This window comes from Cottoperca gobio, chromosome 9 (genome assembly GCF_900634415.1).
Source record: "Cottoperca gobio chromosome 9, fCotGob3.1, whole genome shotgun sequence".
Lineage (NCBI taxonomy): Eukaryota > Metazoa > Chordata > Actinopteri > Perciformes > Bovichtidae > Cottoperca > Cottoperca gobio.
In genome coordinates, this window is record NC_041363.1 from 12068354 (window position 1) to 12095346 (window position 26993).

The 26993-nt window shown below is 40.6% G+C and overlaps 1 protein-coding gene across 5 annotated transcripts in view; it reads left to right on the plus strand.

Moving 5' to 3' along the window:
- Positions 1-3753: 3753 nt before the first annotated feature.
- Positions 3754-26993, plus strand: part of pcsk5b (proprotein convertase subtilisin/kexin type 5b) — a 51403-nt gene continuing 28163 nt past the window's right edge. For 4 of the 5 annotated variants that reach the window (XM_029439325.1, XM_029439326.1, XM_029439328.1 and 1 more), the window contains exons 1-8: positions 3754-4440; positions 9361-9465; positions 15913-16065; positions 17219-17362; positions 18297-18373; positions 21405-21493; positions 22072-22244; positions 25432-25644. In XM_029439325.1, the coding sequence (XP_029295185.1) occupies positions 4261-4440; positions 9361-9465; positions 15913-16065; positions 17219-17362; positions 18297-18373; positions 21405-21493; positions 22072-22244; positions 25432-25644 (1134 nt within the window). In that variant the 5' untranslated portion in view covers positions 3754-4260. The remainder of the gene's footprint in view (positions 4441-9360; positions 9466-15912; positions 16066-17218; positions 17363-18296; positions 18374-21404; positions 21494-22071; positions 22245-25431; positions 25645-26993) is intronic. The other variant, XM_029439329.1, reaches the window with a different exon arrangement.

A 26993-nucleotide genomic window follows, 5' to 3' on the forward strand; every position in this document is an offset into this window, starting at 1 on the left:
GGCTACATCATAAGAAACTTCCTGCACATATGATGCTATTAATTTAAAACTTACTACAAAATCAAAGGAAGGAAGACTAAACATTTTTTATTTTTTATTTTATAACTCCATATTACTAATTCATTTGTTCTTGGCTCATGACTCAGAACAGCACTTTTATTTCAAAATCTGAAAAGACGAAATACGACAGCTGGAGACTGATTGTGCTGATTCCCTACTGTAATTCAACACCATCACATTCACTAAAATGTGACACGTATGCAGTCATGCAGAACAAATGTGAATAGATGTGGAAAGAAAATGGGATATGAATTAAAGTGGGATATCACCCTCTGTTTTGGATTGTCACAGCCCCCTTTGCTTTTTTAAGAGAATTAGTAACGCAGAAGGGATGGGGATACAGTTTAAACACAATGTGCTCAGGAACAGATGAGAGTAATTCTTCTCCACCTGTTGAAGTGTAAATGATCATGAATATGAAAATATTGATAGAAATCAACTCTGATCTCCTATGTGTAATCTTATCAGTCACCACTAGATGGTAATGTATAGCTATGTCTTATGAAGTCAATTACTGGGGCCATACCATACACAGGAACATTTTTTGGGAAAAGGAGACCAGACCAGGTACATAGAAAATAAGTCCTCTTATTTAGAAGATATCTTTCCGTATTCATACTGCATAATGTTGACTGATTAAATGCACAGTTATGAGTCATATTTGGGACACAAGATTGAACAAACCTAGTAAACACAGCCAATTAATACATAAACTAAAGAAAGTCATGTAAACCACTCAAACAAGTATGTGTTGACCTCTGTGTAAGATAATAAAACACACTGTTCTAACATTATTTGACTTGTTTAGTTGATTACCATATTGAATGAGTCCCATGGAGATTAGAACTGACATTCCTCCTTGGATGCAGGAGACCAAACCTTTACTTGTATGGCTATACCACTCTGTGTCTCCCTTCTCCCATCTCTCTCCACAGAATGTATAGTGAGTGTGTGCCCCCAGAATAGCCTGTATAACACTGGTATGTGGCTGACAAAGGAGAGGGCGAAAAGAAGAAGAAGGGAACGGTAGTGATTGGAGGGTGAGATGCCGAGCAAAGAGGATGGAAAGTTGGTGAGTGGCAGGTGCTATTGTGGCCTAAGTGCAGGAGCCTACAGCTACAAGGTCAAAGGTCAAAGTGAAGTTGAAAGGTCAACCTTAACTCCCAGGAAGCCCACCCAGTGAGAGATACAGATAAGGGGGGTCAGAGAGCAATGACCCTGAGGAAATAACTGAAGGAACAGAAAGGTATATGAAGGAAAGAAAGAGGAGTAAAGACAAGATTTTGTAAACCAAATTAATTTGAAAACAAAGAATAAAATACAGACTATAAAGAAAAGAATGGATCCAGATTCATTAAAAAAAGAAGATGCATGCAAAGGAGAACAAAGCAAAGCAAATGATAGAACAGTGAAGCAAAAGCCATTCATGGGTAAACGTGGAGACATTAGAGAGGTATGCAGGAGCAGTGGTGGATGGGTAATCGCAATGCATGTAAATGCAAGATGGGCACACGTTTGATAACGCCCCGTTCTGATGGGACGAGAAAATCATGTGGGAGGTTCTCTCCGAGAAATGTTGGGCTTGATGCTGAATGAACAAATTAGCTGTGTCCTTGGTGAATAAAGGTAGTTGGCTGCAGTTTCCAATTGGAGCCTTCCATTGTGTCGTATCAGGGGGGTTGTGTGGAGTTTTTTTTAAAGTTGTGTTTGGCCTAAACACGCGATGCGCTCTGTTATTTAATTGAAGAGGTGCAGGAATGCACACAGGAATGCCCCTCAGACTGTTTGTTGACACTCATGACCGATCCGCTCTCATATGTTGACAAAGATGTTTTGTTGGGGTTCATTCGGTTCACTCCCAGGAGAAACTTCGGGGAGCTGTGAAGCTGTCACAAAGGATATCGCGACATTTCAGACCTGAATGGAAATTGGGGGCCCTGGTTCTCAAGGTGGCCTCGTGACCTGGGTACTTGATTTGGACACTCAAATCAATTTCTGCTGTGTTTTGTTTCCCCCTTTTTTTCTTCTTTAAATTACAAGCCCCTCCATCCGGCTGAATGAGAATGATCACTAAGTGTTTTTTTTTTACTCCCTTTCATCTCCATCTGGGGGACCATGAGATGTTCTTGTCCCCCCGCTTGTTGTGAGATGTGACAGCGGGGTCCATTCAGCGAGAAATTGGCTGCAATTAGTGCAATTATGCTGATTTTCACTTGTGTCCCATGCAGAACAGAGTTTTCGCTGTGCACAGAGACATCCCCGAGAAACTGCTGCAAAACAAAAACCCATCAATCAACAAAGGCCTTGAATGAAAGGCTCAACTACAGATAATACCGGGCACATTCCATAATGACAGCGTTTAGTCAGCTGTGACCTGTGTTGCGAGGAGGGGCATAACATCCAGAGCTTCACTGACGGAGGGGGAATATGCAGTAAAGCTGGTATGAAGGGCAGAGGGCCTGCATGGCAGTGGTGGACACCAAGGCATACATGGTTATCTGTGAGGTTGGTTACAGTATGACAGTGTTAAACACATCAGAGTTGAGCTCCTGTCCAGGGATTAAGCAGATGGTAAACCCACTCAATCTAATCCAGTCACTTTTCTGCAAGCAATCGAAACTATCAATCATGAATCATGACGGTCACAACTAAAATAATTATGAAATTGATGAAGTTGAAATAGGGCTAGGTGTTTTATGGGAGAAAGAATAATAATGTCATGTTCTTGTAATATATCTTTTTTGTGTGGCTGTTTCCAATTGGATAATAACTAAGGTAGAGGTCGTGGTTTACCTAACTTTACACTGGTATGTCTAAGTCAATATTGCCCAGGAGACCGACAGGCCTCTCATTCAACTGCAGATTTCAAGATGTGGGACGGGGGAGCAGTATCCAAAATGTAATGCATCCACTTGTTAACTGGGCTACTTTTTAAAGGGAACTTTTAGGAGGGAATACACCACTGCCCTTACTGTGCAGCGGTTTGTATCACGAGCAAACATACAAGCATCTCAGTCACTCACTGAAAACGAGCACAATGATTGATGGTTAGAACGTAACTCTGCTGTCTGTAAGATACTAACACAAACAAGTCTTGAAATCAATACATAGACATACTGTATGTTCACTGGTATTGTCTCGTTGTCTACAAACAAAAAAGAAAGAAAGAATATGTTACATGACTCTGCTCTTTGTACTTTATTAATTTCTACTTGATATCTGGGATTATGAATACTGTTAGACCCGGGTTATAGGGTCAGAGCAGGGTCAGGGTCATGGGTTCAGGGTTATGGTTACTCTGTAGAAATGCAAATCTACAAATTCAACCATATTGTAACTTTTGACGTCAGTTGCGATGTAATGCCTACTTGCTATGGAAATAGCCACAGTGACATGAAGAAGGTGACTGCATAATATACACATTGATTTAGATATTTTGTTTTATATCAAAATAAAGAATAATTCTTTACTCGAACTACGATAACTGCCAGACCGTTTGTTTTTAAGTAAATTATTCTTCATTTTCACCCAGGTGCCCTCCTGGAAAAAGTCCTTGAAGCTAGTCCCTAAGTGGCTCTCTGGCCCCCAGTTTGACCCCCCTGTCTGCGTCTGGCGGACGGCGGTCAGCGGTGGATCCGAATGGAGTGTCTTTAAGACCCAGCGGAGCTCGGCAGGGAAACCCCGCGGCTTCAGTTGTTTCTACTCTCCAGAGTGTCAGCTAGTTATGTGTGGGGAGGCGCTGTAGCCATTTCGCCACAAGAAAGCCCGATGAGCTGAACGACCAACATCCGAGTTGTTCGTGGAGAAGAGAAATCTGCTTTGGGGAGCTCCGCGCGCACAAAGACGTACACGAACTCGCGCGCACAGACGCACGGCGCGCAGACACGTACACTTCCTTCTCCTCCGCCGTGGAAAAAAGACAGAGAGAAGAACAGAGAGAGGGCACACGAAACGCAAACTTCCAACTCTCCCATGTGGAAAGCCGAGGTTTGAGGATAAGGTATATTTTTCCTCCTCGGGGCTCCGTTCCTCCCCCCCCCCTCTCTCCCCCTCTCTTTATCCCTCTTTAAGCGTTTTTGCCCGGATAGTTGTGTTTCTATGAGAGTCTTGCTTGGCGAGAAGAGAAGTTTGGTTGTTTGCCTGGTCGGCTGAGGAGGAGGAGGAGGAGGAGGACAAGAGTCGGGTTAAAAGTGGGGGAAGATGGTCCGCAACGCCGCTTGGAGAAGAAGCTTGCTGTGCATCCTGGCGCTCAGTCTCAGCTTTGCGTGTCCGCCGTGCAATGCTCGGATTTACACCAACCACTGGGCAGTCAGGATAGCCGGTGGACCCGATGTGGCCGAGTGGATAGCGGATAAATATGGCTATAGGAACATGGGACAGGTAGGTCGTCTATTGCTCCATCAAAAGTTGCCTCTTATTTGTATGTCTTTTGTCATTTTCTTTTTTGTCAATTACTCTTAAAAGTCTGGCATGTCATGATGGTTAGGGTTACCAAACGTCTATAGTCTGAAGTCCAAACCTGAGCCATGAACCTTCTCTGTCATTCTCTAACTCAGTCTGTCTTTCTGTAGCTCCCTGTCTCTCAGACAAGGAGAAAGAAGCGGCAGGGAACAATTAAAGAACACAGAGAGCAGGATGGCACAACAGGTGCCTCTTCACTGTGTTTCTGCGGATCATGTTTAGCCACAGGGAGCTCACTATCAGCCTCACAGCCACAGCAGTCTCATGTGCTTGGTCCTTCTGACACACAAGTGAGACAGCTACTGCTGTTTGGTTTGTGGGCTTGGAATTGACATCAGAAGGTCTTTTTTTATAACACTAAAACTGTATTTGTGCATACTATATATAAATGTTTGACTCAAAAACGTCCACTGACTGCTTTACTTGGCAATATTTACTTTTACATTTAAAAAATGTTTACATTACATACATTGCATAGAGGAAGAGATGGAGATCTGAGTGTTACACTTACTGAGAACATTTTAAATAAGCAGTGTTTTACAGTATTGTGTTAATTGCCAAGCATATGCATCCATCTACAGTGTAAGGTCCTACAATTTTCATTAGATATGACACTCAAGGCCAAATGCAAGCAATGTCTAAATTAAATCCCAACAGCTGTAAAAATATACACAAACGGGAGAAGGGGAAACACTTGTGTGACATTTGTCTATCCCTCTTCACATTATGTCATTTTATTATTCAACAGAAGTCTGCACAGGTCCAGGAGGAGGTGTTTTATTGGTTACTTAAACATGTGTTTTGACAAAGTTTAAGGAACAATTTTGTGTCTTTTTGTAGGGGGAAGAAATGCTCCACACAAACATGGACCCCACACATACTTCAGGGTATCGTGACCAAAATACGTGGGTAGTTCAAGCCTGCACTTGCTAGCGCTCGACGTGAAGACAGCGTGGAACAGAGGGGGGCATTCTGACAGGTTGTTGTGGGGTAGCCTAGTCAACAGCTATTGAAACCCCCCCCTCTCCTCTTCCTCTTCGCCTTATCCAGCCCGCCCACCCACTATACTCCCCAGAGAGCAGGCCTTAATGGCCTCGTTTATCCCCTCTCTTTGACGGGAACTAATGTGTGGAGTCCTCCCCCCCTTTCCATACCAGCCCCCCATAGGAATTCCCCTGTGGAGTGCAGTGTCGCCCCCAACCCCCACCATTCGCCCTAATTTCCATCTCAATATGGAACGTTCATTGGACTTTGACACCTCATAGACAAGAGTTTTACTTCACTTCCTGGTTTTGGGGTCAGCGGAAAGCCGCTCCCATGGGAGCGATAACAGCACACTCTGGTTTCCTAATGTGAACTTTGACATCCCCATGATTAACCCCCTCCCTCTTATATCAGTGCAGCACTTATACATATGGACAATGGATTTAAACTTATGGAGTGGGAAGACCTATTGCACAGTTGTTTTTGCAGTTGGACACTTATGTATATTGCAAAAAATACCCTACAAGTGTTTTTCAAATTAATTGGCTTGGGATATTTCTAAGCATTTGTAAGCATTGGACTGTTTGTGATAAATGATTTGGGGATATGACTGCTAAATGACGAGAGGTTTTATGTTGTAAAGGGAAGCAAAGTAGTTAAAGAGAGAAAACGGGGGATGGGTAGGAAAACATGTGACATAGGGACAATATGGTCTTCTTGACAGGGGTGTAAAGAGGAGAACAGACAAAGATAACCACACACTGAGAGATGGAGGGAGGAGGGAGCGAAAGAAGGGACGATAGATGGACGGATGGATGAAAAGAGTTGGCATGGAGTGAGCGAGCACCTCGTTGGGGAATTCTGGGTAATCCTCTTAACCATGGAGCCCCCTTCCCAGACTAAGACAGTGGCCCAAATTGAGTCTAATCAGCTGACAAGACCCTAGATGTGGATATCTGTTCAAACTGCTGTTTTGAAGAGAGGAGTTGGAGCCATTTAGAGGGAGAGTGACGGTTTGTAGCCACACATGGACAGGAAGGGGTTGCATCAATAACAAATTATGAGATTATTTAAGCGGGTTGATACGTCAATTCTTAAAGGCATCAGGCCAATGGGGTTGTTTTTGGAAAGTATCTTACTCATGCTGATCATTTCTATCATCCAGTGACTGTTATGACCAGTAAAACAATCAGTGTTTTTTTTATTATGCTTTTTGGTTTGTTGATTAATCCTGAATTGATGATTTGAATTCTTATTCCGGACCAGATGGGGCAAAGGTTATAGTGTGAGGGGGATATGGATGGAAGTTGGTGCCGATTTATTTTTGCAGTGTGACACGCCTGAACATTGTAGAACAGAATAAATAAATCTGAGTGTCAGCTTGCCTCTATCCACATTTGTATGCAAATACAAGTGAAGTGGAATAAATATTGTATCAGTTTCATCCTTGATGTCAATTATAAGAGTGTAGCTGTAATAACACTGCGGCAACTGCACCATGTAGCAGGAAGTAAGAAAATATTTATTTTGTCATTCCATTCACACTTCTGTAGAGCGCTCCTCTTCTTGCGTGATGTTGTTTTTGTATCTGAACCACATTTATTCTGACCAAACCTGAACCTGTAGTCTGACCCAGGTATGACACACTTGGTAAAGTTGTATCACCTTTAGCAATTCTTGTCAGGATTCTGTATCAAGTAACATAGAAAATACATCCAGGAAAGAAAGTCTGTGATGCAAGACAACATGAATCACTGCAGTTCCAGTGGTTTGGCTTCAACACACTTGTTACGAAATAATTCCCAGTAACCAAAGGTTATGCTAAAGTGAGCTATTGCATCAGAATGAAAGTTCAGTTGACTATATAACCCTGCATTTTTATTTCAACCTTTTATTAGGTTGCACCCCTTGAGAGGCACCACCTCGTTTTCAAATGGGGGTCCTCCGGCACAAAACGTGGAAGTTAACAAACATTTAAGCACATAGATAATAGTAATAATTAAAAAAACAATTCAAAAGCACAAACAATCAACAAGGGCATACACATAAGGGAGATGTAGTGCAACCCTGAAGAGGTGTTGAAACTATGATAAAGGTTGTGCGTTTGTTTTGCAAAAGACAGACTGTAGATGGCTTTAAAACGAGCGGTGCAGCAGAAGTTTAAAACTGGGCTTCAGGGTTTTAAAATCCTGTGAGTAGAGCTTTTCCAGTAGCTCCCCATACGCAGACACTCCTAGAGGGAAGAGTGGCCTGCTAATGGCAGTGCAGATGTTGGGTAAATTAAATAGGCACTGGAAGCACGATATGTTTAGACCTGTTTACACGGGAAGCATCCAAAGTGGTAGCCGGCTGTTGTGGAGGCACATTTTGTTAGTATGTACGTAGAATGCTTTTAAATCTGATTACCCAAGACCTCTGACGTGTGCTGCGTGTTTAGCTAATGTTTGCTGTTTACTGAAATGGGATCCAGCATGGCCTAGTGGCACTTTCTTGTTTTTTCATTTCATCAGTCTGGAAGTTGGACAATGTGTGTATGTGCATGAGCGTTGAGCTGAAAGCTGATCTAATGGGTTCTGTAGCGGTGGAGCTCAGCCATGGATCAGTGACGCACCACAGGACCCTTGGCAGCCATGACAGTTTGATCATCTGAGGGATTGTATGGTCTTTATCAATTATTAAAACTAATCACCACTGTCCAGCAGCTTGCCGTCTGCCTGTCATTGTCCGTCTGCGGATCCTTTGTCACTCAAAGTCTGTTTTTACATTTGTCTGACATTCAGTCCGTCTCTTTCTGTCTTCTTGAGTCTCTTTGTCTGTTTTTGTTTGACGTGTCTGACCTTTCTGTCTCACCTTTTAGTCCATGTGTTTTTCTCTGACAGTTTGTAAGACCTCAACAAAACTATGTATGACACTTTCAAGTTTATTTGTATAGATACAGATATGTAAAAGAAACCAATACCACACACCACAGCATTTATAGCCCAGGCTAATTTAAAATGCTCGTCCTTAGATGAGCATTTTAAAATACTGAAAATCAACAAAAATTACACATGAGACGTATAAAACACAATCTTAACAATAGCTACGTACATTATAACACAAGACTTTAGAATTCCACAAGAACACACAGACAAAACAAGACAAGACACAAATTCATACAATAAAGCTCCATAAAACAAGAAGCACCAGATGATTCATGACTACATGAGTCATGGTCCCTCTCTAAGATGATCCCAGTCAGGATCCAGTTCTGTAGGTAAGGAATTGTTAATCCCCAAACAGAAATTTGTTCATCCAATTGAGGATTTATGCAAGAGCACCATACAATTCCTGTTGGATGCTCCACGTGTTAATGAGCCCGAAGCTCTGAGTGGAACCACAAGGTCACAGAGCACCTGAGGAGCCTGGCTATGTAGGCATTTATAGATGAGTTTAAGATTATTGAATTAAATGATCAAAACTTAACATGCATAGAAAAACATGGACATCATTAACATAAACGGTCTAAACTTTACTACTTTCAGAGAATTAGTGACTCCAAGTACTTTAAAGTCACTTGCAACAGGAGTTTCATTAACGACTACGATAAACTCTGTCGTGTATGTATGATATATATATCTATATATAGATATATATATATATACAGGACATGTGTCTGATATCTGATTCAACTGTGGAATCCAAACATCTCTACAAGAATAAAAATGCCAGAGCAGTTACTCATTTTTAGGACACTGTTGAGGAATTTCTTTTTCTTTTTCTTGTCACGTATGATACTATAATGAGTAATGCCGAGGTAGAAAGGGTTATGGAATGAATAAATATGTTTCTTAAGTCTGTAAATGTGTTTTGCAGATCGGGGATCTCAAAGATCACTATCACTTCTTCCATAGCCGGACCATCAAGAGGTCGACGTTGTCCAGCCGTGGTCGCCATAGTTTCATCTCCATGGAGCCCAAGGTAAGCCTGTTGTACTGTTTTGTGAATAAATAAATGTCTGTTAAGTCACTATCGAATGCTGAATGAGGTAACACAATGATGATTGAGTCCTCTGATGAATACCATGCTGTGTGGTTGAAAGCCCTGGACAAAAGTGAGGAAGTGGACATGTCAAACTGCTTTTTCCAGGGCATAACATTTTTGTACCTGACAAATACTTTACTTGTTGACGTCTGCCTGATTGATGAGGTGGGTTATTTTATTGAGCAGGCTGGAATTTGATCCTGAAAAAAACCATTACAGTAAAACTCCTTAAAGATATTGTCTATTTGGGGATTTCATCCAGCAGCAGCAGTGTGTGTGTGTGTGTGTGTATGTGTGCGTGCGTGCGTGCGTGCGTACGTGTTGAACAGTGGATTCTAGGGAATGCAACTTTGTTTGTATCTGTGCATGCACATGAATGCATGATGACTACTGAGGAATAATAATGATGTGGAGATTATAAGAAGTGAGGATGAAATGGGAAGAACCGATCAAAAATGGTGAGGGAATCGGACAGAAAAGAAAAGATAAGACAGTGCCTGTCACCTTCTGTTATCAACTTATCTTGTTGTCCTCTATCTTCTTGTTTCTTTTTCAATTCCCTTTCCTTTCTCTACTTTTATTTTTTGTCCACTCAGCTTGTTTTGTCCACCTGCCGTCCTTACCTGTCATTGCGTTTCTCTTCCTTGGACTCCCTCTCCTATCTCCTTTTATCACTGTTGCTTTCAGCGCATACTCGTCTCCCTCCCTCCGTCTTTGGTTTTCTCGCTCTCCCGGGCCTGACACTGTGCCATGGTGGAGGACAGTTTGTGTCCTGATGCCAGCTGGCTGAGAGACTGAGATTTTAAAGGACTAGATCAGAGAGGAGAGGTTAAAGCAGAGAAAAAGGAGCTATTACAACAGAAGGAGAAGGAGAGAAACCAAATAAAGGAAAAACGGAGTGGAAAGGAATGCAGCTGTCAGTGTTTTCCTGCTGACTCGTTAGGCTTTCAGCGTAATCTGCGACCTGTCTGTGGACTTGGGATCAACATGACGACTAGTTTGGCACTAGCGTAGTCTGGCATACTGCTAATGATGTTTTGCAATCAGGTTTTGTAATAATGACAGCGTGTGTGTTTATGCGTGCGTGAGTCAGATGGGTGTAGCGGTGCCATGAAAGGCGCGCCCTGCCATCCACAGTACTCACGTATGTTACCATGGTGATGCAGCACAGCACAAATTACCACTTTATGGCATCTGCCTAACTCCATTGTCACTTGCCTCGCAGGTCAAAGACCACTTAATTTTCCAGGCTGGTGAACGACTGGAGAGTGTCTTCAATTTGACAGCTTCACGTTTTTTCCACCCTAAATTTAACGAAGTTCAAATTTAGATTTTAAGCCGGTTTATTATGATTACTAACTTTATGATCTCAAAATAATGAAATTACATTTTAATTTAAACATTTTAAATGATCAAACTTCACTTTACAACAAGACAAAATCATAGAACAAGTGTTTGTACTCGTTAGGTATTGTAATGTTACAGTTAAAGCTCAAATGTACAGTTCAAGTTTGTGTTTAGTTTTCCATTTGGTGTATCAATTTGAGAAAGTGATGAAAAGCTGCTGCAGCAGCGCCAATTAAAGCTACATATACAAACCTGTATCAAGAGATCTCCTCTCCGTGTCTAAAGCAGCACTCGGCTTGCACCTTGCACGGCTCTGCTGAAGTACGCCCATGACTCATTCATACTGGGAGTTCCAAGAATATTTGGACAGCCAGATCTTTATCTTGTAGCTGCACTGTTATTAGTTTTTGGTGTGAAATGAGTTCAAGTATACTCGGCCCACTTTGTTTAAAATCTATTTCCAGCTATTTCGAGTTTACTGTAAACAACAATTAGAGTACTACAGTGGTTGTTTCTTTTATTTTTTTATTTTTTATAATGTCCCTTTTGAAGTCTGTAGAGAGAAACAAGTGCTGAATGCACTGTGTCTGTCTGTCAATGGTGTTCTGTTGCAGGAGCACGGCGTTTCCAGACTGTTTCACTTAGCAAGGCTCTTATTTACTTGAAGTCATTTATCCAGACATGTGCATGAAAACTGAGAGCCAGGTGTGGTCCGCAGCTGAATCCTCACCGGGATACACTGAAATGCAAAATGACTTTGACGCCAAAATTAAATTTCAGTGTTTCGTGATGTTTGAGTTGCAGGCTTCTAGAAGTCATACCACATAAGGAAATATTTGACCACCTAGTAAAATAACTTGAAAGATCTCAAATCCAAATGTTTAAACAGTTGGAAGTCTGGAAGATTTATTTTCTTCATCCAACTGCCTTTAGACATCACTGATATTCATGAACATGTGTGGAACACAAGGACACTCGCAGCATCACGGAGAATACGCAAAGGTGCTATGAGGCTCTACACAGTCCCAGGTACAGATTTCCCAAAAATCCAGAATGCTTGTGAGACATTGTGCCACAGACTCCTGAATCTGTTTTTGCCTTGAATTAGTTTAACAGATGAACCATTAAGGAGGCGACGCCCTGAGAGGAGCACCTACAGCTGGCCAGCACAGCACCACAGGGCTCAATTTGTCTGTGAAAAGTTGTGCTGAGGTCCTGAATTGCACTTAAGAGAGCAAAAGAACTGGCTTCTCATGTCAGTCCAAAGGTTGTTGTGGATGTTCTTCTACACAAGTCTTTGACCTTTTTTTTTTTTTTTAACTCCCACATTTCAGTTATTTTGCCTGAAACTCAAACAACGTCTCACAAACAGCAGTGAAAGGGGATCAATTTGTTCCCATTTGTTCTTTTGAAGTGAACTCTTCCCCAGTTTCCCCTGGTTACTGACCCAGCCAGCAAGAGCCACCTGCTAACTCTTACACAGAGCGAATCAGAGTGAGGAGGGAGGAGGGGGGGGGGGGGGTGGAATGGGAGCGAGAGAGACAGACAGGCAATCTCAAAGAAAAATGGGCATCTGCAGAGAAGATGACCTGAAACTCAACCAAGGAGACACTGCAAGAAAGAAGCATATGAGGGAGTGAGATGAGAAAAGTAAAAAAGTGAGATAGGAGAGGGTGAAAATAAAAAAAGCAGGGCGACGCTAAAGGTGCTAGCAGATCATTCATCTGCTCCACCAAGCTCGAGTTCAAAAAAATTGAGTAGATCCAATCGCCATGCCTCAGAGCCTGCCCGCAAATTGGCATAGAAACTAAAGCAGTGATACATGGGCAAATTTTACAGGCAATAATAGAAGGCAATATTGTCTTTGTTTGGATAGGGATTGGCAAACGTGACACAATTGATGCGGATAACTGCAGGCTGTTACCATTGAGTGATTTTTTTTTTCAGCAGAGATAACAAAGGATGGCATTGCCCATGATTGCTTTAGAAAAACTGTTGAATACCATTTATCCACTTGAGGTCATCCTGCAAATAGAGGACAAATGTGTATTTTGTTTAAATAAATCCATGGAAAGAAATGCAAAGCCACCTAATAGTGACCGAGATTAAACATTAAACACAACCGAGGACCATGGAACAGTAAAACACATGCACACTGTGTTTTTAGTGGATACACTCTCCATCAGTTAGCGGTTACTTGAAGTATGTATTTATATGTTACAGGCTGTAATATATATATTTACTTCAAGTATGTGCTATGATAGGGGTGTGTGTGCGTGTGTCATGTGTTATTATTTTATTTTGGCTTTAGACGTGGTTTCTGTCTAAAATAAACCCTGTAAAGAGTAATTTTTTGGTTGGATAGTTTATTTTTCAGAAAGTGTCACAAAAGCTTAGGAAAGATCAGACGGCAAACCAATATCATATGGACTAAACTGCATAAAGTAGATGACCACTTCAGAGTTTCAGCATTAGAAAGGCGACATGACCCTTTTTTATTCACTGCACTAAGGCTGTATGTGGGATATGAAGTACTGCATATAGAAATAATAATGCCTGATCCTAAATTGCTTTACTTAGCATCTCCTCAGGGAGGATGGAAGTCATCATCTTCTGCAGAGCAGCACCTGACAGAGGTGGTATAGTGAGTCAGTGTCTTACTGAAGGACACGAGTGGATACTTGCCAGAACGCAGATGCATGAAACTTCAGCTTCTTCGGTTGAAGTCCTTAATCATTAGACGACTTCAGCAAAGCGTTGCGAAATCCTTATTAGAGACATCTGAGGTGAACTACACACTGATTGGGATCCAACTTCAGCAAACTCATTTATTTTTTCTGCCATCTGTTAGGTCTTTGCTTCGTGTTGTCGGTCTGTACAAGAATTAATGACGAAGAGGATTTGTGGCGAGATGAGAGGCAGCGATGCATCAATTGTCAGACCTTCATTGAATTATCAAGTTACGGAGAAAAGCAGTTAAGAGTTACACTGCGATCATAGATTGAGGTTGATGCGATGCTAATGTATGCAAATTGTAATGATACGCCAGTGCTTTTGCACAGACGCACAATTCCTAATGACAGTGTTGTTTTGGTGCTAATGGCGTGTGTAAACGGTTGCTTTGAAGCTGATGGTCCTGACAGAAGTTGCAGTGAAATGAGCTGAGACCTCAGCAGACATGGGAGCACCAGGCTCAAACTAAATATCTTCCTGTGCTTTTACTCTTCGTCTACGTCTCCTCCCTGGCTTGCCATTTATTTTTCTCCCATAGCTGATCTCTTATAAGGGAGGCCTCCACTCCCATGAGTATGTCATTTGAAGAATTGTTTTTTTTCAGCTCTCCCTCCTTTACGATCTATGAAGAGCTACATACTTGAGTTATTAAATCACTATTATTTATAAAATCAATCATCCTCTCTTCACTTGCTGTCTTTTGGTCTCACTTGTTATTTGTTTCTCTTTCCCTCCTCCTCCAGCTCGCTCTTTTTTTATTGACTCTCCTGGGACTTGTTCTCTTCAGCTCTTTATCACCTCTCCTTCTCTTGTCTTATCTTGTCTCGTTGCCTCCCTCTCCAACTCTCCGGAGAGCCTTGCAGATTATTTCAGTGCATGGGACCAGATAATCACTCTGCAGTCATTATGTCAGCTTTTCTCTCCTCTCTGTGGGCTGGAGCTGTATTGATGTGAAGACATGCTTTTTTTCTTTGCAGTTGGACATTGTTCACTAAAGCCTCAGACTTCTGAATCTGGCAAACTGAGCATCAAAGCAGTTTTTTTCAGTGTGGAAATTATTCTATTGATTGATCTGTTATGAGCAGATTTTCTTTGTGTGTGCATTATGCATAGAAACTTTTAGTTCACAGTAGATGGTGTGTTGATCGCTTCAGGAGGAGTGCACATTTCTTACTGTATAAATAAGCAGTAGCTCAAAACCTTTTCATCTGAACTAGCTATATTCGGGAAGAATATTGAAAAGATCCTACTGTAGTCTGTGTAAGCTGTCACTCAGGATGCTCTCCTACACCTTGACACGTTGTGGCAGCTTTATGCCTGCTAATATTTAATCTTTTGTTTTGTCATCATTGCTGGTAGCAGTGAACTTCTCATGGAGTCTCTTTCGACATATCAAGTCTGCAGCACTGAAGCTAGACTAAACACAAGATGTCAGGGTTTTAAGAAGAGGTGACCAGGGCCAAGCGAGTTGTTCAGATCCAACAATGCTGATTTTGATATAGGAAAAATTCCGCCTGAAATTGAAACGAGATTCCTGCCAAGGAATGCCTTGCGCCTTGAAGCGAGTCCATAACATTTGAGAGATTGATGTTACCTGAGAGACATTTATGTCTTCGGTGCATATGTGTGTGTATTAGTCTGTCCTTAGACGGGAAGAAATGAACTGATGCAACATTTCTTGTCCACTGCAAAACTCTTGTAGGCTAACACTGGAATGCATAGAAAGTCTAACCTTTAGCTAAAGATTCTGGTGATGCGGCGTCTACTTTATGTGCTATACCTTTTCTCAGTGTTTTTTAAATGTATTAAAAATAATAATAATTTGCTCCCCCTTGTTGGCTGAAATTACTTTACAGCTTTTTATTTGAAATGAAAATCACCATTACAAGTAAAAGACTGCATTTCTAATCAGCATGCCCTCCTCCTACAGTTAAAATGTCAGCTGGATTTGTGGCACACCCATAACAAAAATCGAATTCTCTTCTCCTGCCGGTCGGGTGCCACAGTACTAGCCATATCTATTCTCTGGAGATGGTCTCTGTGTGTGTGTGAGAGTTCTTCACATAAGGAGAGGAAATATAACCTCTATATATTTCCTTTTTTATTGAAGATGCAGCACCCATTATTTAAGAAGATCCCAGGTTTTCCAGAATCTTATATTTTCCTGAACATTGTGTTGAACCATGAACACATCATTTCAAAGATAGTTGGGTGAAATTCCTGTTGCCTGATTGTACTTTGTGTGAAGTAATTATACTACTGTGTGGTATTACTTGATGCCTACTCAGTTTTTGTGTGTTTCAGGTGGAGTGGATACAGCAGCAGGTGGTGAAGAGGAGGATCAAGAGGGATTACAAACCAGCCCCGCCCCTTTCCCTGACAAGCCCCGCCCAAAGCAACCCGGCCCAGAACAACATATTCTATAATGACGCCAAGTGGAGCAGTATGTGGTACATTGTGAGTACGCTGTATACTCGTGCCAGAGAATTTTACTGCACCAAAACAATGATATCACAAGTTCTGGGGAAAATGGAGCTCAATATAATTTAGAGTCATCTATTCTGTTTTCATCTATTCTTCTCAGAGGATTGTGTGCTGTTCTTTGCCCACATTTATCGAGTTTGTGGGTCAAAGGTCAGCCAATGTCACGGCATGATCCTGATTACTGCAGGGTCAGTGGAGCTGAGGGATTTACGCGTGTGTGTTTTACTGAATGAAAGACTAGAAGAGCTATAGTGGTGATATTTTTTGGTTTTCCTTAATTTGAAAGAATACAATTTAGGGTCAAGGTAAGATATTCTGTGTTTACTCATAAGTATTTGTCACAGGAAAGTCCACATCGGTAGAAACATTCAGGTCTTGGTGTTCCTGAATTTTCTTATTATTCGGCAGTGTTGTGCATGCCCCCATTCACACTCACACACAGAAGCACACACACTCGCACGGTACATTCAAATTCACATTGCAGATATTTGCAGGCTTATCACAAGTGTTTGCATACCCAGATCATTGATCTCTTAGCTTTGTATTCGTTTGTGCGTGGTTGAGTGTCCTCTGCTCTGTCAATCGTTAACTTAGTATAGATAACTCTTAATACTTTGACCAGAGGTTTTAAACATTTGTTTCTAGCTGTAGGATAGAATTCTCTGAACTTGATGTTTGTTTTCAGGTTTACTTGGAAACAAATGCTTCCTCTGGTAATTTCTAACAAAGCACCTGACATAGCCTACGGTTGAAACATTTCTGTCAGTGAAACGTTTTGTCCTTGTGTATATTTCTGTATCTAATTTCAAATGAATCGTGATATTAACCAGCATCAGTGACCTATGAATGAGTTTCAATTGCACTGAAGTTGCAAACAAATTGTCAGACATAACTTGGATTTTAGTGACTCAAGAGAAGTTTGATTCTGTGATTCAGTAAATAATATTGAAGTGCACAATAACTGAATTATTGTAAGCAACGTTTACATGTTTTGTGACGGGTTGAGAGCCACCCGAGTAAGATTTAAGGTTTTCCCAAGCTGCCTGAAAATGTCATGATGTGAACACACTTCTTTTTCCACTCTTCTGTTATTTATCACCTTCTCTTCCTGCCCACATCTCTCCAGCACTGTAACGACGACGTTCATAACTGCCAGTCGGACATGAACATCATGGGGGCGTGGAAGAGGGGCTACACGGGTAAAGACGTTGTGGTCACCATACTGGATGACGGCATCGAGAGGAACCACCCAGATCTCTTTCAGAACTACGTGAGTGCGTGTGTGTGCGTTTCTGTGGGCATGTTGAGGCCTAAGTCGTCAATGAAATTGTGTGAAAAAGTGTTCATCTTTTTACACGTGTGTGTTGTGTGTGTGTGTGTGTGTGTGTGTGTGTGAGTGTGTGTGTGAGGTCTGGGGAGTTATAAAATGGCTACATGTAACCCGCTTTTGTGTGTATGTGTGGCTATGAGAGCGCCTGATTTGAGGATTAAACAAGTCACATGCGTAACAGCATTACAGTTGTCTGATTAGAAATATATCAACAGTGATATAACGGTAGTATTAATAACAATAATTAGTTTGTTTTTTTAGTATGAATTAATGGAGTTTTTGAGCATGTTACTAAGCCATGTTACAGAAGTCAAATAATCTTACTAACTAGATTCCGATACTGCTTGTAATTTGGAGTAGATCGTGCGTCATGGATTACATTTCAAAGGAAAGCTTCCTCAAACCTGTGGGTGTGCAGGAATGCTGACATGTTTATTTGTCTGTGGCTACATACTTTATGTGCATGCAGAGGTATGTCTACGTCAGACCAATGCCAGATAGTTAGGCTTGGGGCAGCAGGTAAGACCATCAATCAACTGTGCAGATACAATTATTCACACCCTGTTTGACAGCACCTGCGTTGCTGTTATTAGCTACTCTTAATGCCTGGATTTGTTTATGCCGAAGGGTGAGCGGCGCAGCAGATTGAGTTTGCTCTGCATTTGATTTACAAAACTGTTGTGAGTGCTGCTAAAGTGAACAGTGTGATTGGGTTAGAGAAGCTTATTGGCGTTGTACATGTCTATTACTTATACATACAGACACACAAACACACGTTAGACCTACCGGTTGGATTTTCTCTCCCCCCTGATCATTATTGCAGTTGTCATTTTGGTGTTTGATGTACTTGCGTTGACCTCTGTGTGTCCTCCAGGACCCTCAAGCCAGCTTTGATGTCAACGGCAACGATATGGATCCCATGCCTCGATATGACGCAACCAACGAGAACAAGTAAGACAAACAATCTATACCAGATCTAATGACAAAGACTTTTAATTGTAACTGTGACAATATGGTTCAGGTAAAAATTGGGATGTAGATTTTGTGTTTTGGGGTTACGGTGTCCCCAAACAGAGTCAAACGTTCTTCAGGTGTGTGTTTTTCTGATTGATTTTTATTAGAAGTTCTTTGCCTCAATATGTTTGTGTTTGCTGAGCCCTGAACTTGTTGTGGGTGCAATGAGTTACACCAGTGAATTAGTTTGACATTAGTGTGTGTGTGTGTGTGTGTGTGTGTGTGTGTGTGTGTGTGTGTGTGTGTGTGTGTGTGTGTGTGTGTGTGTGTGTGTGTGTGTGTGTGTGTGTGTGTGTGTGTGTGTGTGTGTGTGTGTGTGTGTGTGAGAAGAGAGGTTCGCTTGTCGAGGCACTTTGTCTTGTGCCAGTTTGGCTTAGTGAGTGATTTTCTGTGCGTGTGTTTGGCTGCAGCAGCCCAAGTGCCTTGGCAGTGTCTCAGTCCCTGCTGGTAATGCATTGTCTTAAAGAGACATGAGGCCTACAGATGCAGCCTAATGAGCTGCTTTCCTTTTTTAGGGCTGAATTCATAGTTTCCTATGATGTTATGTGTGCACAGAAATCTATTTATATTACAATTTTTGTGTGTGAACCAAATGGTCAAAGCTCTTCATCTTTTACCATTCTCTAACAGAAAGTAAATGTTTGTCTCCATATAGATCTAGAACCATAAATGTTCCCCAGTGGCCTGCCATACTAAAACCGTCTGGGGGGAAAAACAAACTACCAGAAACAAACTAAAAACTACAAAAGAATATACTGAAATTGTATTAAAGAAAGCTGAGGCAGAGGAAAAGCACAGCTATATAAAAAATGGATGTGTACCGCAGAGAGTTAAGTGTGAGTTTAAGTGGCTGATTCCTTTGAAACTTTCAGAAAGTTCAAAAGTGTTTGCATTTCAACAATTACTCTGTGTGAGTGTGTATCGTTCCGCCTAAATATTATCCATTGCGCAAACATTATATGGCTCTGGCTGATCCACAGAGAGATCCCTGAGTGACACAGATGTGTAGAAAATGGAAATTACAGGCAAACACAAAGACTGGAAAGACGGCCAGAGAGACGATTTTATGGATTAGTGGAGTGAGGACTGCTGAAGTGCTTTGAAAGAGGGAGCCAGCAGTTTGGTTCATTAACCGAAGGTGCCTATCACTGATTTGCAGCCATTTATTATGTTACAGCCTACTTTAACCCACAGTTTAATTTTTGTTAACGTTTCTGTAAACTCTTGAGGTCATTCATACCCTACAGAGGATAAAGCTCTCCATATTTATACAAAGGCTGTCACATCTATTATGTAAACTGGATATGAATTTAAAATGAATCCTTGTTGAGTATTTTCAGTTTGAAATGTAGAAAGGGTACTCTGATATCTGTGAATTTTGGAATGCCAAAAATCCAGTTAACGGCAAATACCTTGTAACACAAGTGATCAAAGGTGCTGTTGACTGAATAATTAGTGACTTTAACTGATTACATTTTTGGGGATATAGAAGTAATTTTTCCTTCGCAGCTTTAATACCGTTTAGGCAACACAGAGAGAAGGTCAAGCTAAAGTCATTTAGTCAGGAAAGGTTGTAAAACACACTGATTTCATGATAAATTAAAGGAAAGTGATCAAAACCTGGAAGAGTATGTTGTGCATTTTACTTGCCTTTTGTTTTGTATTGCATCAGTGTAGAGGACTGTATAGCCTGTAATTCTGGGACAGATTGTAGGCGAAGAAAAGTTAAATAAGAGATTTAGAATTCATACTTGTGAGCCTTTTCTATTAGATTTTTTTTAAAGAAGTTGCATGCATGGATGTTACAGTACACACCGCTAAGCGAGGACAGTGATGCTTCAATATTATTAAATAAATGTTACCTTGAAATCATGAAGTTACTGTGAAACGGGGAAGTTTTAAAGTCCAGGGAAGCATTTGGACTGAGGACAATCTGTGTCTTCCCCGGGGGTTTGGACGGCTAGATGCTGGGTTTCTATGGCAGCGGTCAGAGCTGTTTCCGGGGGTGTTGTGATGCAGATGTTCTCTGCAGGAGGTACGTGTGTCTGAGTGTGTTTGTGCCGATCCAGAAAGTGGTGTTTTGAGGAGGCGGCGCACGCAAACATACTTATGTTTGTTTGCGCTGGTTGCTGACTCTGTGTGTGTGTGTGTGTGTGTGTGTGTGTCTGTGTGTGTGTGTGTGTGTGTGGCAGGATGCGCAATATTTGTTAAAGGCAAAATATGCGTCAAAATACCATTCTTAAATTTAGAATTGTGGAGCTGCAGAGATGTCACGGACTACACATTGTATTTTGAAGATCAAAGAAATGTAAAAATATTTCGTACATATCCTTGTAAAACAATCACACCATGATCATTTTTAATATGTTTTCAATGAGAATAATGACGCAAAGATTATAATTCTCTCTAATATTGCAATTGCGGTACGATTTGCAATATTAGAGAGAATTATAATCTGTCAAAATAATCGCAATTACTTATTATTTCCAAATCGTTCAGCCCTAGTTTCAGCTATCGTTGTTTTTGTGTCTTTATGTCTGTGTGCGCATGGCTACTCTACTCAGATAAAGTCCAGAAAAGATCCAAACTGTGCCTCTGTTTGTGTGTATTTGCTCATTTGAGGACTATTGTCATCGAAGAACTCCACATTTGTCCTGACGGCGTGAAAGATGTTGACTTCTTCTTCTGTTGTCTGTTAGCACTATGAGGGGAAAAAGTAAGAATTGTAGAAATATGTATAAGGTTTGCTACATTTGTAACACTTATTACTCTTAAACAATTTTGTTCAGGATTGCTTCAACAGGAATGTACACGTCTATCTGTGAAAAATGTGTGTTTACGTCTCCTTGCTTTCCACTTCAAAAGCTGCGTGTTTATCTGGTAGTTTGTGTGTGCTCTCCTACTCGTGTATACACAACGTGTGTTTTAGATTTGTGTAATAAGCTTCTCATTCCCGCTCTTTCCTCAGGCACGGGACACGGTGTGCGGGCGAAGTTGCTGCAGCCGCAAACAACTCCCACTGCATTGTGGGAATTGCCTACAATGCCAGAATAGGAGGTGAGTGATATTTATCTGGTTATAATTCCACCAATCTGGTTTAATTTAAATGATCTCTGTGCGTTACGTTTGTCATTTTGTCCCTGATTGATCACATGCTTATGTCCCACACACCATTGAGATGTTGTCATGGTGGCATCTGACTGCTTCTGCACACACGCAGACTTGTGAACGGGACAACTAAAAATGCTGTCAATCTGTTACGGTCACACAGTATGCACACAAAACTGGATTTAAGTTTTCAGATTTGGATTTTTATTTCCATGAATATAACCATAATTATAACCATATAACATCAAAAACAAGTTTAACACGACAATTAGTTAAAAAACACACATTTTATTGCTGACCCACCTAAATGACCACCTGTGGGCTCCGAAGATTTACTACATTGAAAACCTATTCACATCACTGGTTATGTGGGACAAGCATACTGAAATACTTGGTAATTAATGTATTGATTATCCTAATTAATAAATGATTTGCCTCACTGTTTAATTTATTATGTTAATTTCTGTTGAAATCCATAGGACATACATTAAACTAGTTTGTGCATGTTTTATTTCGGCGTGTGTTAGGTGTGCGAATGCTGGACGGCGATGTAACCGATATGGTGGAGGCCAAGTCTCTGAGCCTCCAGCCGCAGCACATCGACATCTACAGCGCCAGCTGGGGACCTGATGATGATGGAAAGACCGTGGATGGACCAGCGTCCCTGGCCAGGCAGGCCTTCGAGAATGGCATCCGCATGGTAGGCACATGAACACCTGCATACACATTTACATAAAGATCAAGGTGCAAATGAACATGTGCTTCATTGCTCAGCCAAGACTTGGACATTGGTATTCATATGGTGAGAAAAGATATAAACACACACTCCAACCAGATGTGTGTGTTTCACGCTCATATACTCTTATCCCAAAGTCTTCCCTGGCTATCTCTACCTGTGAAGCTCCTCCTGACATTACAGAGCTGCCCTGGCCTATTAGCATATATTCATTTACATATTCATAGATTATTTTGCATAACTGCAAGCTGCCACTGTGTTGTTGGCTGAGTAAAGTGGAAAAGCTATAAAAGAGGTTAAGAGGGGTGAAGTCATTTACTGGTCACGTCTTTCACACACACACGTACATCTTCCCATTTGCAAAGTTTGCTACGACTGGCTTTCTTCCATTTGGTTAAGCAACCTTTAAGGAGCTGAGACAGAAACTGAAAACTGTGACTTGAAGGCTGAGTGCCTGTGGCATGTTACAAAAAAGAGACAAGAGAGAGTAGAAAAGGGACAGACAGACAGGTAGGGAGTGTGAGTAGAAGAGAGTGTCCGTCGCCCCTGACAGGCTGGCCTTTTAAAATGACAGAGGTGAGGGAGATATCTGTCCAACTGTGTGTGTGTGTGTGTGTGTGTGTGTGTGTGTGTGTGTGTGTGTGTGTGTGTGTGTGTGTGTGTGTGTGTGTGTGTGTGTGTGTGTGTGTGTGTGTGTGTGTTGTGGCTTTTGAGTGGAAATGACATGCTTGTGAGTGTTATATGTACTTATGTGACACTCTGAAGAGACAGTTTATCACACAGGGCCGAGGTGTTAGATGGCACTGACTGCTGTGGAGAGGGTTGTGCTCGGCTTGTCCTGCTGTGTGTGTGAAAACTGTGAGAAATGGTGTGTCCCTGTGTTACTTATACACAACATGTTGTTGCACAACTGTTTTTAATAAAGCTAACCCTGTCAGTGTTTATATAGCTCTCAATTATAACAGTGATGTCCAAAAATATTTATTAGTTTAAAACTCTTTTTTTAGGGCATTTGGAAAATAACTTCAACTAGGGATTATTTTCATTGTTGATTACCCAATTTTCTGACTTACTGTACAATCAGTTTTTATATATATATATATATATATATATATATATATATATATATATATATATATATATATATATATATATATATATATATATATATATATATATATATATATATATATATATATATATATATATATATATATATATATATATATATATATATATATATATATATATTATGATATGATATGATATTAGAGACAAAAGTCGAGGAAAGCTGGAGCGACTTGGTAGTCGAATGGTTACATTGCATGCCATATAACAGCAACGTCTAGGGTTCCAGCCTTGGAAGCTTTGTTGCATCTCATATCCGTCTGTAGCTCCCATTTCTACGCTGTCCTTTACTTGACATTAAGCCAAAAATGCCCCCAAAAAATAATTAAACAATAAAGAAGGAAAAAGCAAAACAATCTACGAATGTTTGGCATTTTAGTTGGATAGAAATGCCAAACATTCATAGAATCAATCATTGAAATAGTTAGTGAGGAATCTTCTGAGAACTGAAAAATTTATTAATTGGCAATTTCTTGAAGCAATAAATCTAATAAACCTTTTATCTTTGCTCTCTTTCGATCTCTTGATTATGATTGCTATCCATCAGTTTCACATTGTGTTTCACCTCTCCTCTCCTTCATCGTCCTCTCCCCCTCGTCGTCTCTACTCACTGTTTCATCGTCCTCTCCCTCTCATTCTTTGTCCCCTCCATTCTTTCAAAGCTTCATCGCTCTCATCTGTCAGTGTTTGCTCTTGTCTGATCCCCCTCTCACTCAGAGGGCCTCCACTTGCTTATCTCTGCCTGACAGAAGCCCCCTTTTGAAGAACTTAATTCCACCTTTTATATCTTTTATATCTGTGTGTGTGTGCACAAGTGTTCTTTAAATGTGTGCCTTGACAAACGGTGTGAATTGCAGAGTCAGTCAGTTTGTCAGATGTCGTTTTTTGCTGAATCCTGGCTGAACTTTGCCTTCACAACTCAGTTGGACATCACCAGCACTGTTACCAGCTCAGTGTGTGTCCACCAGGCCTGGGTTTAGATCGTTTTCAACCCTGCCAACTTTGGACGTACAATGTCTAGTTAAATAGTGAAATGCATTTGACTTGAGAAGGTTTCCAATAAAAAATAATTGAGACTAAATACTCAATTGAGAAGCATCCATTGAATACATCTAGGATGAGTTAAAAAAAACCAAAAACATTATAACCACTTTTGGAAACCTAGATTTAAATATTAAAAAGCTGCCTAGCTGCAAATGTATTGGGCGTCAGTTATTACAAATGTTCGTATATGTTTCAGCCAAAACATAAAAATCATTGTAAAAACACTCTAGTCTTAACTGCTGTAAAGATTTAGAAAGAAAATGTTGCGGAAAACAAACTCTTGTCTTTACATGCAATATTTTTGGTGTGGCTTTAGGAGGAGATTTAAAAGATGAAACAAAAAAGTAAAGTACAATAAATAATATATATATTTTTATATATATATATATATATATATATATATATATATTAATATTATATATATTTATATATATTTTAATATTTTATATATACATATATTTTATATTATATATATTTTTAAAAATATTTTATATATATATATATATATTTTTTATATTATATATTTGTATTTATTTTTTCTTTTATATTTATGTATATAGACGAGATTAAATTCTTTTTAACCTATATTTCAAGAGAAGAGATGGAAATGCACCTCAGTCTGACATGAATCCTCTAACGCAGCATGGCACTCATGTCAACTTTTAAAAGGAAAAAAACCACCACTATATTTTGCCCAGTTGAAACATTATGATTACTGAACTCATATTAAATCACTTCATATCTGTTGCCAGACACTCACAAGACGCTGAGGATTTACATAGTCTTTGCTGCCAACTGATCTTTTCATCTTTATACTGTTATTTCTGAACACAGAACTTGTTACTCTGCCTTTTGACAGACATTAAAAGAACATTTGAAAATAAAGCCAAAACGAAGTCTGGTGAGGAGTAATTGCCTCTAAGTACTAACTCAAATCTGCATCCTCTTACTATTTCCTCTCTACATCTTTTCCTGTCAGGGGAGGAAGGGCCGTGGCTCCATCTTCGTGTGGGCTTCAGGCAACGGCGGGCGCAGCAGAGACCATTGCTCCTGCGACGGCTACACCAACTCCATCTACACCATCTCCATCTCCAGCACAGCTGAGAGCGGACGCAAGCCATGGTACCTGGAGGAATGCTCGTCCACACTGACCACCACCTACAGCAGCGGGGAGAACTACGACAGAAAGATTGTAAGTACTGAAGAGTGTGTGTGTGTGTGTGTGTGTGTGTGTTAGATTTCAAGAACTGCTGCTGAACGTGCACACACATAAGCACATTAGTTCTTGAAAGGAGCACCAGTACCCATGGCCTAATTTTACTGCAGGGCCAGAATTCTTATTCGTTCGTCACTGATGTCCAATTTGGACAAGATTTCTGTTTTCCATCTTTAAATGTGTGACATGAGACATCCGTAGGTACATCTCCCTGTCCTAGATAACCATTAGTTTACATTGGATACGGCCCATGTTTTGATTTGGAGCTTAAACATTAAAAAGAAATTGCACATGCAATATATAATTTCAGTTAAGAATACAGCATGATACTATTTGGCTTTAACCTGGCCTTGTTTGTGTGCGCTTGTGGGTCCAGTGGTGTGAGCTGGTTTGACCCAAATTGACCAAATCCCTCCCATGATCCAATGGGATGGACAGTGACAGTTGTCCACTGTGAGCTACCTTGTCTGGCAGTGTCTTGCTACATTCCTCGTACTGATGCTTCAGACGGTTACACACAAACATGCAAATACGTTCATTACCGTTTCCCTCAGGCATTGTACACTTACAGTAGAACCTCATATATCTGAATGTCAGTCTAATCTACTTGAGCACACACTGTCCTGTCTACTAAATGTTATTGGACCACTTCCACTTCTTACTAGACCATTTTAGATTTTCTGTGTGTGTGTTTTCAGTCAATCCCTCAAACTCCAGGAAAGGCCCTTTGATGAGGGCTCAAACTGGAAGTCAGCCAAGCTTTTCTTGGCTGACTGACTGTCAAGCTGTCTGACTAGTTGGCTGTCTAAAGTCCATACAATCAAAGCGAACATAAAGCACTTTAACAACATGTTTTACTACTCCTTCTTCCTTCGTACTCTTTGTCCTTGGCTTCTCCTTGGGGTGGGGCTGTACCGAATGTCGTTTTTATACATTGAAAGTTTCTACGGGGGTTTTTAAATGAAGCGCTGAATGTCTTTCGTCATATTTTATGATGTAATCGCCCTAAAAACTTTTTTTTTCTTGAAGTTTCTTGAAAAAAATCACAATAAAGTGATTCAGCTGATTAAATTATTTAATCTTTTTAAAAAAACGTTTTATTAAATCAACTTTCTTTAATGAATATAGCTCGTCAGTGCCTTTCTTTGTGTGTGGGAGAGCAAACAGTGGCCGCAGTGAAAATGTTGTTTTTGAAAGGCTAAACAACCAACAAATATGGATTGAAGCAGAATATTTAATTAGATAAAAACATGTTCTGATTACATTTGTCAATAAGTTTTAACTTGAACCTTCAACCAGTTCTGTGTGTGTGTGTGTGTGTGTGT